This window comes from Telopea speciosissima, chromosome 10, assembly GCF_018873765.1.
Source record: "Telopea speciosissima isolate NSW1024214 ecotype Mountain lineage chromosome 10, Tspe_v1, whole genome shotgun sequence".
NCBI classification, from domain to species: domain Eukaryota; kingdom Viridiplantae; phylum Streptophyta; class Magnoliopsida; order Proteales; family Proteaceae; genus Telopea; species Telopea speciosissima.
The window spans coordinates 53,690,049-53,708,999 of NC_057925.1; the positions used below are offsets into that span (position 1 = coordinate 53,690,049).

The following is an 18,951-nucleotide window of genomic DNA, read 5'->3' on the forward strand; positions in this document are numbered from 1 at the left end:
CTCCTCTTCAAAATAAAAGGGTAAATGTGTCTTTTCATATGGGAGGAGAGAGTTAAACTCATGAGAATGCTAGTGTAAGGCACTTCCAGGACAGTTCTTTTCCCTTGTGTTAATGCACTTCTTAATGATACATAAGCATGGTATTTACTGTTTTTGGTCTTTTATAGAGAAAACGGATCATATTGTATAAAGAAGGAATCATGTAAGGAAGGGGATTCTTATTTGTACAAATGGTACTTTAAACTTAGAACGACCATGAAGAAATTAACGATACTAACTCTATCTTTTGAGTTGTTCTGCTAGATTGGTCGCTCAAGATCCAGACCGACAATTACCTTATCTTTTTAAGGAAAGGGATTCTTATTTTTACAAATGGTACTTTTGGGATCTCTATTTTATGGACCAATCTATGATCGCTAGCAATCTCATGTGTTTATCTCTCTCCTCTTCAAACCAAGGGGCAGAGGTGTATTTTCATATAGGAAGAAGAGAGAGATAGACTCGTGGGAATATGGGATATTAGGGGAGGGTTCTCCAAAAGGTAGTTTGGCTTGCACAAGTGGGGGACAATGGCAGTGCATACTACGGCATCAACAAGACGGTGATCATTACCGTCCTTCATAAGGGATGGGATGATCATTTTGCCCTCTTTTTGTCTAGGCACAGCGATCACGCTGCCTTTTATTACCGTCCTTCACAAGCGTTCTTTTTTCTTTATTAATTTAGTGGTTTTAATACTCAAGGCGTCCTTCGCCAATTTTACTTCATGCGCTGGTTTCTGGTAAGCACCCCCCTTGATTCTATAAACATGACTGCCCACAGTTTTCCAAGTGCATTTCAAACCTTCCTAGTAGATTTGGTTGACTGGGACCGTTCTTCCCAGGGGGGAGAAAGAGTATTTTAGTTGGCGGCAAAAATAGCATAAAAGAACAATTGAAATATTTTATTTTCAAATAGAATTGGAAAAGTAAGTTTTTGATAAATCAAAAAAACACGGGTGTGAAATTCAATATATGTTTTATTTTTTATAAAGAAATTGATGTTGATGAGTTGATCATTGTTTCCAATATTGTGGCCATTTGTTGAAGTAAGAATTCTATGTTGGAAAAATTCCAATCAAATCCGATTTTCAGTTAAAACTTAAATTAATTCGTTATGTATGATTATTAATGGGCTGTGGTTGTGTTTATGTTTTCATTTAAAATTGTACTTAGACTAAGAATCGGATTAGACATCTTGTTTAAATGGTCATCACAAGATATGTTCTTCGAAATAGGAATTTCAAGACACAAGTGTGATGCACATACTGGGTGTGCATATTATAAGATCACACAAGAGTCTTACATGTGTTACTGTCAATTGATGAGGAACAAGATTCTTTTTAGTAGAATTCAATTGGTTCATTGATCTGAGAAGTTTTTATTGTTACAGTTACGCATCATAGATTTTTGACATACCAATGGTTGATGTTTTCCTGACTATATATTTGTGTATTGGATTCATAGTGTTTGATTGTGAATGAAAGAGTCGCTCAACACATAATCCACTACCTTATTGAAAATATCAAGGAGCAAGAATGTTTGCATATGATTACACATAAATCCCGATCCATAAATGGCTTTGTAAAGAGTTTATAAATTATTTTGAAAACTAATTATTTTATTAAATTGTTTGGTTAAATCACTGACACAGAATCTCTGTTGTAGAATCTTCAATGGACTGGGATTTGACAGTAATTAAATTAAATTCTCTATAGTCTATTATGTGATATTGTTTAGTGACAGGCCTAATTTGCTATTAATTGAATTTTTTACTAATGGAGGAGCTAATGTATTTACTTATTTAGTGTATATTATTATAATAATCATTGATTAGATTAATATATATATATATATATATATATATATATATATATATATATATATATTGGTAGAAAGATTAATAGATATTATACGATTTGGATTAGGTATGAAAGCCAATGAGATTCTACCTCTTCCCTCTTTTATTGATAAGAACATTTGTCATTGAATGGATTAACCAAATAAATCAATATTGGGATTAAAAATCCCATAGGGATTGTGAATCCCAGACACTCTCGATCGAATTCTCTCTCTCCTCTCCTTCTCTAGTTGGTGAATTTAGGATTTTTGAAAAGAACTACACTTGCGGTTCAAAGTAACTTAGCTATTTCCTGTCCATTATTTTTTGTACAATAAATCAAAATCACGCATTCAGTAGGACATCATTTCAATCCTCCATTGTGCCAGGTGTCACCCGATTCCCATCGAGCGTTGCCCATCAACATTCTAGAATTGCATTTGATGCCTTGTAGTTATCAAGACTATAATTGGATATACATGTTTGGTAACAACGAATAAAGTCTTTATGGGAAAACCTTAGACACAAGCAAGGGGAATCACATTATAAGGTGGAGAGTGGTGAGTATTTTTCTAGCTTAGTGACAAATTATATGGTTCTCTCATGTGGATGTAGGCATTCATGCCAACTACGTTAAATTCCTCGCATGGTATGCGATTGTTTACTTGGTTTCTTCCTTGTACTTGCACATTCATTACCAATAAGTGGTATTAGAGTAAAATTTGACAAATCATCACAAGTGGTGCATAGAGATCTAAGGAATTGAACGAGTGGTGCACAAGGAGAGGAGAAGAAGGTATAACAATTTGTTAATTTGCACTGAGAAAAAAGTGGGTGTATATCTCACCATTTAAAAAAGAAGAGGGAGAATAAAATAAAGAAGGGGTATGTGTAAGGTGGGAGGAACTAAATAATAGAAAAAAAGGGAAAAGAATGTTGTCCAGGAGTGTGGCCTACGCCAGCACTCCCATGAGTCTATCTCTCGACTCCTCCATGAAAAGACACCTCTACCCCCTTGTTTTGAGGAGAAGAGAGATAAACACATGGGAGTGTTGGTGTAGACCACACTCCCGGACAGAAAACTGCTTCCCTAGAAAAAAAATATGGGTATGTAACCCACACAGGTGTACAGTAAAGGGAGTTGAGAAAAATATGGGTTCTATCAAAGCCAAACTTTTATAAATAGTTCAAGTACTTTCAACCAATTTGTGAAGCTCATACTAATAGCACACATTTAGCATATTAAAACAGTGGATATATTATGCAATTAAGGCCCAACAGTTGAATCTTAACATATTAGAAAGTTGGTCCATCAAGGTATTAAGTTAGGTCCATCAAATTCCATGTGATTTCAAAACCCATCTCCATATGGTTTCGTTTTTCCTCCTCCATTACATTTCTCCTTTTTCTTCTTCTTCTTCTTTTTTTTTTTTTGAGATTTGTTCCTAAAAGAAAAACTCAATCTCTTGAGGATATTATCTCCACACTCTTAAGTTTTGGCTCATCAGTACACCTTGTTCCTTCTCCTTACCCTTCAAGTAACCCCAAAATGCTCATTAATGTAATTCTGTTTTCTTCCCTAAGCTCTTCTCTCTTATGGCTCTTTAAGCTTCAACAAATAAAACTCAAAAGTTAAAATGGGAGGCGTCTACAACGTAATACGCTCTACCCCTCTTTGAAAAAATCAAATCAAACAATTTTCGAAATAGAAATCACCCCATCTTTGGGCTGTGTATTCAAACAACCTTATTTCCCCATTCCAGTTTTCTAGATGCTACTATTCGGCTCAATAGATCTTGGGCATGGCAAAGTTTGCTTAAAAGGAGGTCACTCCTCATGGCTGGCCTTAGAAACAAAATTGGAAATTGGAAAACCATGGATATATACATATATAAAGGGAAAATGTTCTCTGGCTACGGCTAGACACATGGGACATGGGCGAAATGACCACACTGGCCTCCTTAATGGTGAAAATGCCGCCCCCACGTGTCTGGCGCAACCTGTGCTGCCAACGCTAAAAACTGGATCCAGATCTTCTACGGCATAACTGCCCCAACAGCCTGTGCTGCACAGACACAAGGCGGTGTGCTATGACTGCCTTACCCCCACTCGGGTATGGCGCTCAGGCAGGGGTAAGGCAGTCATTATGCACCGCCTTGTGTTTGCACAGCACAGGCCGTTGGGGGCAATCCCAAGTCCCAACCAAACCCAATGGCCGCATCCGACCTATTGCTTCTAGATCCCATCTTGTTTCTAATTTGATTCATCCTTACTCGCATCAGTGGAACTCTCCCCTGATCAGATCTTGCTTTTCTTCTACAGAAACAGAAACCAAAAAAAAAAAAAAAAATTCCCACACAGAAGAATAGACGTTCAGGAAAAAAAACTAAAAAACATACTCAAACGCATCAATCATAATGTATGACAGGAAGAACAATCTCATAAAAAACAAAGACGACTAAGATTCAAAATTGATTGATGCTTATTTGATTGAATGATCCAAATTCTACAATTATTCCCGCTTAAGAGTCGTTACTCTCTCGTTATAGATACTTCTCTTCTCTTGTCTCTGTTCATCCTTACTGGTGTGTCTGGGCTCTGACGAAGACGAAGGGGAACTCATTGTGCTCCGACACCGACAGCCATCGGTTGCCGTTTCTCTTTGTGATCCCAACACTCCCGCAAATCACTTGGCAAGACTCGCACACGTTGGGGCAGTAAACAATGCTATAAATTGGGGTACTCTCGCTCATCCTCTCAATCTTGAACCAGTTCCTCACCGTCGATTCCCCTGGGTGCCCTGGCTTTCCTCCCAATGTCACAAACCTCATCGAATCCCTCGAACTTGATGATTCCTCTTTCCCCTGCTGTTGCACCTGCCACACCCTATTATTCATCCCGGAGAATCTAATATTCATGTCCATCGATTCCTGAATCATCATTTCCCCCTCTTCTCTCTCTCCAAGGAAGGCCAATTCTGGGTGTTGCAAGCATGCTGGAGAGAACATAACTGGGGTACCCATGTTCAAGTCGTAGGCACTCTGTCTCACGGTTGGGGTGTGGGTCGTGTGGCCATGAGAAGTGGAGCTCTCTCTCCTGTCCATGGAGACACCACCACCGCCGCCTCCCCTGATGGCGGAGACGATGTAGTATGGCATCCCTGCTTGGAGTTCATTGCCGTCTGTGTCGAGTACAGCGGAATGGGATTGGGAGTGTGAGGAGTGGTGGTGGTGATGTGAGTGGCTGCGAATGGCGTTGGTGTGGACAAGGGAGGCTAAAATCAATAACCCAGAAAGGAAAACTCTGTTCCACATGATTGATTGTAGTATAGATCAGATGATTGTGGAGGGAGGAGAAATGCTGTTTAGCAAGCAAACTGTGTTGGATGGGCTTGTGTTATGAGATAGAAGGGAAGGTAATGCTTGGGGGGCATTTTATAGGGTCATGAGCAATTTGGTAAACGGGTTTGATTTGATTTGTCCAAGTTTAAAGGATCTGGGGGATAATTGTTGGAAGAAATTTGCCTGGTTAATGCGTGTTTGAGCGAAGTGAATGGGGTTTGGGAAGTGTTCAATTCAATGTCGGAACGAAAACCTCTCTGCTATTAACGAGTGGAAGATCGCTGAGAATTTTTAAGCCTTAAAGCTCGGAATTGTTTTATGCTTTTCTAGCATTTGGGGTGTGCCCCCCCCCCCCCCCCCACACAAGCAAGGCCGAATGTACCGCTTTACCCCTACTCGGTACATTCGGCCTTGCTTGTGTGTGAGGATGCACGGCAGTAGCAGGCAGGGCGAAATAGAGGAGTCGGATCCCATTTGGGACAGGTTGAGCCTCTGATGTTTCGAAGTGAAACCTTCCCGATGTGAATTTTTAGGAATGAAAATTTGAAAGAACCTCACTGAATGAACTTCAGTTATCTTATTTGCAGGCCTTACTAAGTCATTGGGGGAAAGTTTTTCTTCACCCACCGTTTTTTCTTATCATTCCTCCCACCCCTATTGAAATACACATTCCACTACTTCATGAGTCACTTCCAAGCGCCAAACCCATAAGTGAAGAGATTCTCTCTTCATTGTTGGTAATGAAAAACTCGATCCTATTTCAGTTTCTGTCAGATTCTTTTTCGTTTGCATCATGGTTGGGTGAAGAATCGACCACTCTCCCGGCTCACATGCTTAATTCCCATCACCAATGGGAGTTGGAAGCTCACCTAAGTTCCACTCTTCTGGCTGCTTTGAAATACTGTTATTTTTAGGAAGGAAAAGCCTAACCTGTTCAACTAATTTATAAGATCCATGAGTTTACTGTTCTTCCCAATCCTATAGCAAGCTTAGTTACTCAAGTTTCTGAGGTCCTCTTATCCTTCGAAGATTACCAAAGATTGTCTGAAGGGGTAGTGTGCTTGCTTATTTGTGATTGTAAATTTGAGTCAAGTTTGGGTATGGTTGGATACATGGTCGTCTATCTTACTTTGCGATTCTCAACTTGTCATGGCTGCAATGAATTATGGTTTTGTAGGATCGCCACAAGAATCGTAGCTTGTTCGTGGAATGCTTCAAGGGTTACAACGAGCTAAGGAGCATGGGTGGATAGTGTTAACAATATGGATGGACTGTGAGCAAGTAGGAGAACAGCAGCGGGCGGCCTTGGGAGTTGTTTAACAACCTTCTAGATACTTCTTATCTAATGAGATCCTTTCAGAATGTGAATATTGTAAAGAAAACAGGGATATTATATCTATTGCTCATTTATGTAAGTTTCTATTTTATCAAGAAAATGTTCTACTCTTCACGACTTCTTCTTTTTTGAGGAGGCACAGCGGGTAATTTATAACTTCTATATAACATTTAGGTGTGTCAAAAGTTGGCCCGCACCGATAGGTCGATCTGGACTGGATCTAGATTGTCTATGGTGCAGTTGCCCATCCTGCCTATGCTGCGTAGACATAGGGCCGCATGCAAAGACCGCCTTACTCCCACTCGGGCAAGGCGCTTGGGCAGGGGTAAGGCGATCTTTGCACGCGGCCCTGTGTTTGTGCAACACAGGCAGGACGGACAGTTGCGCCATAGACGATCCAAATTGATCTGGACTCTGCTAATGCATTACTCAGTCTGTAAATGGTCAATCATCAACGTAAGACTAACGAACACCTGACGACAACCGACCGGGGCCAGTATCCAAGGGAACCGTTTAAAACAAAATCGATTGCCATGACTATATATGGGATATGGGTCAGTAGTCGGGTCAATAAATCCGATAAATTGATGGGCCTAAATAAGGAGCTCATTAGAAACATTAAAGGACCGAAAACAACACAACCCGATTGGCCTAAAGATGAATAAAACCAATTACACTGTTTGTGGCCCGTTTAGTATGACCCTCATTATTGAACGGTAGCGGTAACCGACCAACTGATTATAAGTAGCCCGTCTGCATGATAACACTTTTATTTATCTATTTCTCTCTTCTTTTTTTTTTAAATAAAATTTGGGGAACAAAAAAATAAGAGAAATCCATTTGTTAATATCGGTTCATTTTTTTGTTCATAAGAATGAACCATGACAAAAAAGTTGCTGAGAAATAGAAAAAATAGAAGCTCCAATTTGAAGCTTCTCTGTCCCATAAATAAAATAAAGAAATAAGGGGGGTTTTGCTTTTTAAAGAGTACATGGTTAATTTGATAAGCAAAACAATAATTTTATGTTCAAAATAAAACACCACCTCCAATGCAACTTCTACCACCACCATCACTGTTGCCGCCGCCACTACCTCCACCACCACCACCTCAACCTCCACCACTACCACTGCCACCGCCACCTCCACATCAATCTCCACCAACCACGCCACCACCTCGATCCACCTCCACCACCACCACCACCACTGCCACCACCTCCACCTCTGCCACCACCAACCACCTCCAACACTACCACCACCGCTATATCTCCACCGCCACCACCTATACCTCCACCTCCACCTCCACCACTACCACTGCCACCGCTACCTCCACATCATCTCCACCAACCACGCCACCACCTCGATCCACCTCCACCACCACCACCACTGCCACCACCTCCACCTCCGCCACCGCTACCAAGACCACCATCGCCACCACCACCTCCACCTCTGCCACCACCAACCACCTCCAACACTGCCACCACCGCTATATCTCCACCTACACCTCTACCTCCACCACTACCACTACCACCGCCACCGCCACCTCCACATCAATCTCCACCAACCATTCCACCACCTCGATCCACCACCACCACCTCCACCTCCGCCACTACCACCAAGACCACCATCGCCACCGGCACCTCCATCGCCAGTACCACTTCCACCTCTGCCACCACCTCCAACACTGCTACCACTGTCACCACCTCCACCTCCACCTCCACCAATTTTTTGTTAATTCAATGGCAATGTTTGAAATTTTATAGAAGTTCTAGAAACAAAAACGATTGTGCACAACAAATGCGTTTATGTTTCTTTTCTAGTCTAGAAATAAAATAATTATGCATTACAAATACACTTTTTTGCTCAGAAATTTGGCCCAGTAACAGAAATACAAAAAATCATTTCTGGAATGGAAATGTGGCCCATAAACTGAAGTGTTATCATGTAGGCCCCAAATGCTACAGTCACGATGTAGGGTCTTAAATTGGTGGGGACACAACCTCTTTGCGAAAGCAGGGGTAAGGTTACATACATTATAACCCTCCCTACACCTCGTAGTGGCGGGAGCCTTGTGCATTGGGTACGTCTATTTTTTTTTCCTGTTCTTTATTAAGCCCAATTGGAACCGATCAAAACAGACTGGTTGACAACCCTAATAGCAGTGATGCACACGTAAGCACTACTTTCTGTTTACCAATAAAATTATAAGCCAAGTGAAGTTTCCCACAAATCACTTTCTTTGCGTTGAATCCATCAACATTTAACGCCCTCCCTAGACTTACAGGCCAATAAAATGGACTTAAGAGTCTCACATTTGTTATTTGTAGACGATTGCTTAATTTTTTCTAGGACAGATACTTCTAGTTGTAGGAGCATTATGGCAATCTTAAACCAATATTGCCAGGTATTAGGGCAAGAGATTAATTTTAGTAAATTGTGCGTTCTCTTTAGCCCTAACACCACCGAGAATTGCAAGGCCAAGATTGTAAATCTGTTTGGTTTTAGGGTCGTTAATGATCTTGGGAAATATCTCGTGTTTCCTACGACTTTTGGCCTATTAAAAAAAGATAGCTTTCCAAACCATTATTGAACGAGTACATACCAAATTATCAAGTTGGAAAGAAAATCTTCTTTAAAATCTGTCTTATACTCTATCATAGTGGACTCTATGTCGAGCACACGGATCATGTCTAGTCACATGGAATCCACTCCTCCTGTGGGTCTCGCAGTGGATTTCATGTGGCTGGCCTTTGAGGGCATTGGACGGTACTTGTACAAGGACACGATACGGCCCCTTCAATGTCTATGTTCCTACTCCCCACCATCATCTGTCACTGTCTTAATAATTTACTTGGACGATTTTGGTGGAAAAAAAATTCCGATGATATGTTTTGTAATAAGTGGAACAAACTATGTTTTAACAAAGAGCATTGGCAGAATGGGTTTTACAGATATCAAATAATGGCACCTCTCTTGAAACGAAGAACAATCTCATAAAAAATAAAAAAAAACAAAAACCAAAATTGATGGATGCTTATTAGATAGAATGATCCAAAAGCAACAACTAATCCAATTCCTTCTAAAATTATTCCCGCTTAGGACTCGTTACTCTCTCGTTATAGATACTTCTCTTCTCTTCTCTTCTCTCTGTTCATCCTTACTGTTGTGTCTGGGCTCTGACGAAGACGAAGGGGAACTCACTGTGCTCCGACACCGACAGCCATCGGTTGCCATTCCTCTTGGTGATCCCAACACTTCCGCAAATCACTTGGCAAGACTCGCACACGTTGGGGCAGTAAACAATCCTATAAATTGGGGTACTCTCGCTCATCCTCTCAATCTTGAACCAGTTCCTCACCGTCGATTCCCCTGGGTACCCTGGCTTTCCTCCCAATGTCACAAACCTCATCGAATCCCTCGAACTTGATGATTCCTCTTTCCCCTGCTGTTCCACCTGCCACACCCTATTATTCATCCCGGAGAATCTAATATTCATGTCCATCGATTCCTGAATCATCATTTCTCCCTCTTCTCTCTCTCCAAGTAAGGCCAATTCTGGATGTTGCGGGGATGCTGGAGAGAACATAACTGGGGTACCCATGTTCAAGTCGTAGGCACTCTGTCTCACGGTTGGGGTGTGGGTCGTGTGGCCGTGAGAGGTGGAGCTCTCTCTCCTGTCCATGGAGAGACCACCGCCGCCGCCTCCCCTGATGGCGGAGACGATGTAGTATGGCATCCCTGCTTGGAGTTCATTGCCGTTTGTGTCGAGCACAGCGGAATGGGATTGGGAGTGGGAGGAGTGGTGGTGATGTGAGTGGCTGGGAATGGCGTTGGTGTGGACAAGGGAGGCTAAAATCAATAACCCAGAAAGGAAGACTCTGTTCCACATGATTGATTGTAGTATAGATCAGATGATTGTGGAAGGAGGAGAAATACTGTTTAGCAAGCAAACTGTGTTTTGAGATGGAAGGGAAGGTAATGCTTGGGGGGCATTTTATAGGGTGATGAGGTAAACGGATTTGATTTGGTTTGTCCAAGTTTAAAGGATCTGGAGACATTTGTTGAAGAAATTGCCCGGTTAATGCGTGTTTGAGCGAAGTGATTGGGATTTGGGATGGGTTCATTATGTAATAACATTCATTTGGACCCATCATGTTTCAATAGGGTTAGCATGCATAAACAAACAACCCCGTTTTCATTAATTTGGATCCTCTATGGCGCGCTGCCCGTCATGCGCCGTGCTGCACAGACACAGGGCGGCTCACAATGACTGCCTTACCCTTGTCCAAGATGGGGTAAGGCGATCATTGCACGCAATCCTGTGTCTGTGCAGTACTGTGCAGGATGGTCAGCGCACCGAGGAGGATCTGAATCCTTGCTTTCATAATGAAATCTATATAAAATAAAATTTAAATGTGTTGGGTTCTATCAAAGAAGCCCAACTTATATAAACAGTCCAAGTACTTTCAATCAATCTGTGAAGCTCATACTAATAGCATATTTAGGCCCAACAGTTGAATCTCATATTAGAAAGTAGGTCCAACCAGTTACTGTGTTAGGTCCATTAAAGCCCATGTGATTTTATAACCCATCTCCATACGAGTGCACCTACGTGGCGCATCGGGTGGTGCACAATACTTGAGAGGGTAAAAATCCAGCACTCTCTTTGTATAGTGCACTGTCCAATGCGCCAGGTAGGTGCACTGGACAGTGCACTGCACTTGAGAGAGGATAAAAATTCCTCCAGCTCCTCACTTTGCTCATGTTTGACCTAAACCATGTAACCAATATGGATCTTTATCCCCTCCAGTTTCCTGCCCGGCCCAGTACCCCAGTTCCTCTAACATGTGGGTGCTGGATTGACCAACCTACCCCTGCCCAAACACTGCCCAGGCGGGGTCCACCACCCCCCTATTAGAGGAACTGGGGAACTGGGCCGGGCAGAGAACGGGAGGATGATAATTTTCCCAGCTTAATACCCTCCCTTGATCCATTAACCCAAGTGGGGTAACCCATGTCGATTAAATCCACAAGCCCATAACTTAAGCCTACTCAATTTAATAAAACCACTTTTGAGATGGGCAATGCCAAGCCCACGAAATTCAAATTGAACCCAATCAACCCATGGGCTATGTAGTTAGCCCAATTACCCAATACAGGTTCAGCCAAGAAATAATACGGGCCTTGACGGTAGATCTGATACCGATTCGAATCTACCGATCTGACCGATATGATACTGACTCCTCGAGCCATGAACCCAGATCAGGTTAGACCAAAACGACGAACCAGGTTGCAGAAACTATAGAGGGCGCGAAAACATTTCTAATCTCCCGCCAGTCCCGCGCCTTTTCGCAGCATTTCATGCTCTTTATGTTGAGAGTCTGCGCTCCTTCACACTCTCTTTGTTTCAGTTCCACAACACTCACAGTCTCCCACTTCCAGCCTCCACTTTGGCTCTCCGCTGCCGATCTGAAGCCAAAATGTATCGCCACGGCGCGCATTTCGCTACTAACTTTCCCGGCGGAACCATCACTACCTCTGACTTGTCCGATCTCAAGCTCGGCAAAAAGCGTGGGAGCTATAATTGTGGCCGCTGTGGTCTCCCCAAGAAAGGTCACTCCTGCCATGGAGACACCACAACATTGACCGCCGACTCTTCCTCCGTCATCGCCACCCCATCTCCTACCTTCCTCACCCCTAAACCACCACGCGAGTCCTCCTCTCACCTCCGCCGCGCTCTTTCATTCGACGATAACGAGGTCAACGTTTCACTGGTATCTGATGATGAGGGTTTCTCCGACGGATGTCCAGAGATGAACGTCGATACCGGTGATGTTCGGCTTCCTTGGAGTTGCCTTTGGGAGGTGCTGCGGAGATTGCCGCCGGAGTCGTTGTTGTCGGCGGCGAATGTTTGTAGGGGGTGGAGGGACTGCACGAGGAAGCTCTGGCGGGCGGCGGAGGAGTTAAGGCTTAGAATCCCTGCGAAAGCTCAACTTGGATTGGTTGGATCGGTGTTGCAGAAGTGTTCGGGGCTCGTCAGGCTCTCTCTTAGGATCGAAAGGTTAGATATTTTATGGTTCCGAGCTAATGGTTTTGCAGATCTGAGGTTTTTCTTGACGGAAGCTGATGAAATCAAACGGCATTGGGACTAGTTAGGAACTGTGGAAACAATTTTTTTTTAGTTCAATGACCAGTTACAAGTTTAAGCAAATGGTGAAGCTGGGAAATAGAAAAGAGGATTAAAGAGAGAAAATTAATAGTAGATATCAGCTTTGATCTGTGATTTCTTCTTCTCTTACGCCTCCCAGATCGATATTTTTCAGTTACTTATTATTTCTTTTAAATGCTTTGATTGGTCTTATTTCTTTTACTCTATTCAATTTTTTCTACTTCCTAGTCGAATCAGGAAAATATCTGGAGCATTTGTATTCATATATTCTCTTTATTGTTTCAGTGATGTGGATGCAACGATGTTGGCTTGCATAGCGTTCTCCTGTCCTAATTTGGAATCCTTGGCGATCCGTACATCCGACTCTGCTACCAATCGGATATCTGGGTATTTATTTTCTTTCTCCATGTTTACTGAGCCTTGGTGTCATGAAAGTTTTTCCTGTTGAAGTTGGGGTTTCTGGTTCATTTACAATTTGACAAGCTACTTTGGGTTATGAGAATGTGTTTCATGGGTGAGCGTGGCTTATTATTGGTACTGTTGTTTTGTATGTTTTCAAACCTTCCATGTTTGTTTGGATTGGTCCCAGTTTCTCTCATTATCATTTGATGGTATGTGGTTGGGTCATTTGCTAGTGTTTTAATGATTGGGTTCATCTGGTTTTATTGGTACGGCCTTCTCATTCTGCTTGCAGTTGCCCATAAACAATGCATCATTAGCTATTAAAGTTAATACTTGCCTTGGCACTTATTCTGCAACACTACTAGGGATTTAACTATCTTTGAGTTTGGCGGATTAACCAATTCAGCCTATTGAGTTAATATATTATGATCACAACCCTAATGATAAGATATGCTGTCTTCTGGTACATTTGATTGTGTGGGATTATTGTAGCTTTTTTACTTGCATAATGATAATGCTTGTGTGTCTCGTGCTAAAGGCTGTGATTATATCATTGTTTTTACTTGGTTGCCTTTTTTCTAGAAGTTCATTCGTTGCATTTTTTTCATAAAGTAGATCATATTCCATCTTTTTGTTAGCATAGCATATTTAGATGATTCTGTGGGTGCAGGAGGACATAGTTATGCGACTGCATGATTTGTGACGACCATTAATTATTCATGTGACTTTGCATTATAGGGATGAGTTGGGTCGTTTTGTTGCTGATAAACGATTTCTTTCAAGCCTCAAGATGGAAGGTTGCTCTAACCTTGGTGGTTTCAGTCTCTGTTCTTCAACTTTGTCTACTCTGTGGCTTTCAGATCTTTTCTCTCTATCTAAGATGGTGATTTCTTGATCTTTTTCTATTTTGTCTTCAGGTGGGATCTTTATCTCCATCTGATCTCTTTCACATGGACTTGTGCATTCAACTAATCTCTTTGGTCGTTCATGCTGGCTTTTGGCAGGTTTTTCACTGCCCAAATTTGAAGGAACTTTCCTTGGATTTTTCTCGCCTGGATAATGATTGTACTGATCTTGCTACCATGGCGGATAGTCTTGGAAGGACCTGCCCAAGGTTGAAAAACATTCACATTGCATCGCTAAGACTCTCTCACGCTGTTGTGCTTGCTCTTACTGCTGCAAACTTGAGGTTAATTGCCATGATTATTTGGATTATATTTTCTTTTATTGGTTTTGTAAAAATGCATATTACAGAACAACATTTGCCAGTATTTTACAGAGAACACTGGAGAAGAATACTTTGTTTGTTCAACTGTTTGACTCAAGTTCTATTATTAATGTCTTTCAATTTTTTGTGTTTTGGATTGAAAAGGAGATAACCATACTTATTAGTTCCATATGGTTGCTTTTCCATTCAGGAATCTACGCATGCTTTCTCTTGTACTTGGTTCAGAAATCACCGATGCCTCTGTAGCTGCCATTGCTTCAAGCTATGAAAATTTCGAATTGCTTGATTTGAGTGGGTACGTTTCACTAACTACTACAGTTATTTCTATTATTTGCTGAAGAAATACTTTTGATCTTCCAAGCTATGTAATAAGGTGACTGGTAGGTCTCGAAACTATGGATCCCTGGAATACAGTTAATTGATATACAAGCAGTAAAAAATCTTACTTCCTTTCATCAGCAAGGACAATATGTTTCCATATCCATGAACTGAAATACAAACTACTTGTCGACCAAATCCAGTCCTTTGATGTGCTCAACTGCAATTTTATAACTGAACATAAGATGGGAAATTGAAGTTGTATATGATAGCTAGATTCAAATTAGGGGCCCGCAACTCTTGAGGGTTCAATAATCGGTGTCTGAATGCTACTTGGGCAACACTGGGATCTCACACAAAAAAAAGACGACAAAACAAATAACTGTACATCTGCAATTTTACAAGAAAATAAGATAGGAAAATGAAGTTGCGTACGATAGCTAGATTTAAATTAGGGGCCTGCAGCTCTTTAGGGTTCAATAATCAGTGTCTGAATGCTACTTGGGCAACACTGGGATCTCACACAAAAAAAGACAACAAAACAAATGCACACAGTTATTGTCATATAGCATGCATAATACCAGGATGTATGAGGGCAGGCCTCAGCGCAACGGTAAGGTTGCTCCATTGTGACCTAGTGGTCACGGGTCGAGTAGGGAAACAGCCTCTCCGCAAAGCGGGCGTAAGGGTGTGTACATTCTGACCCTCCTCGGACCCCAGTGGCGGGAGACTTGTGCACTGGGTATGCCCTTTTATAATACTAGGATGTATGATTTGTTGGGGGAGGAAAAGAAAAGGAAAATGTTAATGACCACATATCACTATGATAGTTTAAATTACTGAAATATTGTTACAAAATAAGGACAAAAATATGCAACATGTGAAGTCCGTTTCATACACTAGGATGCTTCGTATTGAATAGTATGTTCTGTATTTTTTTGATCATTTGCTACTTATGTCCAAAGTTTCTAATGGTGCATTTTGGTCATTGAAACTATCATATTGAGTATTGAGGTCATTTTTAAAAAAAAAAAATTGATGTCCTCTGTCCTGAATCCTAAGATGTTGAAAGTATTTTTTTTTTTTTTGTATCTAAGCATACCAAACTTGTATATTTTGTCTATAATGTCTCTGCTTCTCTCTCTCTCTCTCCTGCCCCCTATTGATTAACTGCCAAAGCGCCCCCTGATTGGTGTGCTCACCTATGCCACTTGCTCAGAGAACCCTCTCCCTTAATATATGTCCTGAAGATATCCTGCAGTACTTTGCTTTCACCAATTTACTTTGAACGAGAATGACAATCTACATTAATATCACCTCAACACCAAAGGTTTATTATTGTCAATGAAATGCTGAAGTTTTACTTGTGCAGCTCTGGGACCTAATAGAAACTCATGGCCTCTGGGTGCATATAGTGCAGGAGACTAATATTACTATGGTAGAATCTGGCCTTCTCTGTGCTAAGGCTGCAGCCCTTTTTTGGATTCAAATGAACAAATTCCAATGAGACTTGGCCAAGTCTGATTATTTATGGGGAGCCTTTTGCTCAAATATTTTTTGTTGTAAAGAGGACTATTACCAACCAAACTTAGATTCATTTGGAGATCTGCGTATTTATTTCAGATCCAACTTGGCAATGTAAAAAACATGTGTTTTAAGATTGGTCAATTGGGTATGGTTTTTATGAAAATAAGTTCAACCATATATTAATTTTCCACTCTGGAGAAAAATAACCCACCTTTTTTTTTGGGGGGGGGGGGTTTGTTTCCTAGTTGATATATGTGGTTTAAAATCTGTTTCAATCATTCTATTACATAAAACGTTAGTCATTACCAAAAAACAAACTGCTTTTGAGTTTCAGTCTTTTGGATTGGGAGTTTGATCCTTATTGATTCTGATCTCAGGTCTAGCATCAGTGACGGTGGCATTGGGATTATCTGCAATGTGTTCCCCGAAACTCTATCTAGACTTCTCCTTGCGTCTTGTCCTAATATTACCTCAAGTAATCTTCTAGCCAAAATCTCAGTCTCCATAGATGCTATGGTTTTGCATTCTTTCAATATTTAGTTTTCTATTGCTCTGATCATCTTGTCCCTGTGTCCCAGGTGGAATCCAATTTGCTGCAGCACAATTGCCCCTTTTGGAACTCATGGACTGTGGGATGACTATATGTGATCCCAATTCCCAATCTCTGAACTCTACAGATGGGTCTGAATATGTTAGCAATGGTTGTGAACCCAATCATCTACAGAAAAAACCCAACAGCAAACTTCACCATATTTACCAGAAGCTGATAATCAAACACGGACGGTTGAAGAAACTCAGCCTTTGGGGTTGTTCTGGTTTAGATGTGAGAGCTTGGTCCAAAGAATTCAAATTTTTTTTTTCTTTTTGTACATTTGGGAGGTAGTTTTCAAATTGTTGGACTTGAATTGCAGGCCTTGTATCTCAACTGCCATGAGCTCATTGACCTGAATCTGAATTCCTGTACAAATCTGCATCCTGGTATGTCATGAGAGGTTCTCTGTAGCTTAAGCACTCTTTAAATGCTGTTTTGCTTCGAGTTTTCATAGGATCTGTTTGTTGTATGTTCTTTGCAGAGAGATTGTTACTTCAGTGCCCGAGTTTGCAAAGTTTACATGCTTTGGGATGCCAAAAGATGCTGATTGGAGCAATTCAGAACCAGGTAACGGTCTTCTCTTTCTATATTTAATATTTTTTTAGCCATTTATATTTAACCAGTCAACTAAGCCTTGGATCGGAAATCAAACCTAATTTGAGAACTCAATTATATATCCTTGTCTGGTTTTATGTAATTAGTCTTCTGATTGGATGTTAACCTGAAGGAACTTTCTCTTTTCTTTTAAACTGGCTATGAACTTAATGAAGTTAAACTCCTTCACAAGCTACATATTTCTTACAAGTTCTCATTATGTCTTGCAGGTGTATAAAGAGTCTGTTAATGCAGAAGACTATTTTCCATTCAAACGCTTGGCAGTTGGTTCGAAGAGGGTCCGAGTTCCACATTTCTTCACCGCACAGGTAGGACTGCATTTATTCGATAAATCATGTATCTTTTGAAAACTAAAACTGTACTAAAAGCATTCTTGTCTTGTTGCAGCTGTCCGATGAGAAGGCAAGGAAGGTTTTGAGACCACGGTGTGCTGTGCTCCTGGACTAACCAGCATAATGTTTCCCCCAATCTCTGCCTTATAATCCCTCTTACCTTCATATCTGCAAAATGTCTACTCTTTTGGGGCTCATGCCCCTGAAATATCTGAATAGCTTGTAACCAATTTACATGCTAATGTCAAAAGTGAAATCTATAAAGAATATTCGTGTTAAAGTTTGGCCTGGATCCATGCCAAAATTTCCTTTTTAGTGAATAAAAATGAAAAATATCTTTTTCATTCTGTTTAAGTTGTTTTTGAGTTTCTGCCTTCTGCTTGAACATTCTATGGTCATTGAATTTTAAACCGGAATGCTGTATTGCTGACTGCCTTAATAAGCTCAGGTTTTGTATGTTTCTTGAATGCAATTGGAATATGTGACCATTTCTTAGCTTCTTAGATTACATTACCAGGACCCTTGGGGCTGGGGTTGCATTACCCTTAAAATGGATATGGAGGCAATGACTCATCTGTGCAATTGCTCTTCATTTTCTGGGTGTCTGCTCCTAGTAGTTTGGATCCACGCCATGGACTTCCTGTCTAGTCATTAGTGAATAGAAAGGGGAAAAACCTTTTTCATTCTGTTTAAGCTGTTTTTGTCTTCTACATGGACAATTGACCTATGGTTACTGACCCTTAAAGCATATGCTTCCACTTTCAAAGCTGTTATGGCACCTGTAGTCTGAAGCCTGCTGCATAAAAATCAGTATCAGGGAAAAGAGTAACTTGTTGGCCAGAAATACTTGACACCGAAGGATCTCCTTCCTTGCTTTCTTGCTCGTCTTCCCCCTCCCTCTCTTGCCTTCTCTTTCTCCAATTCATTATTTCCTCCATCCTCATTTTTGAAACTCTACTGCTCATATACATTCCTTCCCCTCTCCACAAATTTCCTTTGATTTTCTGTCCCCCCTTTTTTCTGCCGGTCATCTCTCTCTTCCCCCTTGTTTATTCTCTGCAACTCCCCTTCTCTAAAGCGATCTACTCAACGGATCCATCTTCTTCATGAATCCCTTATCGCCTAGCTTGAGTTGGGAGCTCTAACTGGTTACCTGTGTTTTCAGGTACTCTCTAAGAGTCCAGCAACTATGATTCCAGCCATCTGTTCCCTCAGC

General features: G+C 41.2%; 3 protein-coding genes across 3 annotated transcripts; 1 reads left to right on the forward strand and 2 right to left on the reverse strand.

Annotated features, from left to right (window-relative positions):
* Positions 1–4,457: 4,457 nt before the first annotated feature.
* LOC122643742 (miraculin-like) lies at positions 4,458–5,036 on the reverse strand. The gene has a single exon (XM_043837331.1). It carries the CDS (start codon positions 5,034–5,036, stop codon positions 4,458–4,460), a length of 579 nt encoding a protein of 192 aa, XP_043693266.1.
* A 4,664-nt stretch (positions 5,037–9,700) lies between these two features.
* On the reverse strand, positions 9,701–10,442 carry LOC122643744 (kunitz trypsin inhibitor 5-like). Its single transcript, XM_043837332.1, has one exon. It carries the CDS (start codon positions 10,439–10,441, stop codon positions 9,710–9,712), a length of 732 nt encoding a protein of 243 aa, XP_043693267.1. The 5' UTR covers position 10,442; the 3' UTR covers positions 9,701–9,709.
* A 1,571-nt stretch (positions 10,443–12,013) lies between these two features.
* LOC122643106 (F-box/LRR-repeat protein 17-like) lies at positions 12,014–18,082 on the forward strand. The gene is made up of 11 exons (XM_043836739.1): positions 12,014–12,613; positions 13,007–13,108; positions 13,862–14,006; positions 14,128–14,312; positions 14,542–14,646; positions 16,574–16,671; positions 16,775–17,019; positions 17,108–17,174; positions 17,270–17,355; positions 17,613–17,711; positions 17,791–18,082. Exons 1-11 carry the CDS (start codon positions 12,033–12,035, stop codon positions 17,848–17,850), a joined length of 1,773 nt encoding a protein of 590 aa, XP_043692674.1. The 5' UTR covers positions 12,014–12,032; the 3' UTR covers positions 17,851–18,082.
* Positions 18,083–18,951: the final 869 nt, after the last annotated feature.

Bases quoted from the DNA above. Each gene is read 5' to 3' on its own strand.
- LOC122643106 (XM_043836739.1), top strand. From the start codon at position 12,033: ATGTATCGCCACGGCGCGCATTTCGCTACTAACTTTCCCGGCGGAACC. The intron at 12,614-13,006 runs GTTAGATATTTT...TTATTGTTTCAG, and splicing joins CTCTCTCTTAGGATCGAAAG to TGATGTGGATGCAACGATGT. The intron at 14,647-16,573 runs GTACGTTTCACT...TTCTGATCTCAG, and splicing joins GAATTGCTTGATTTGAGTGG to GTCTAGCATCAGTGACGGTG.
- LOC122643744 (XM_043837332.1), bottom strand. From the start codon at position 10,441: ATGTGGAACAGAGTCTTCCTTTCTGGGTTATTGATTTTAGCCTCCCTT.
- LOC122643742 (XM_043837331.1), bottom strand. From the start codon at position 5,036: ATGCCATACTACATCGTCTCCGCCATCAGGGGAGGCGGCGGTGGTGGT.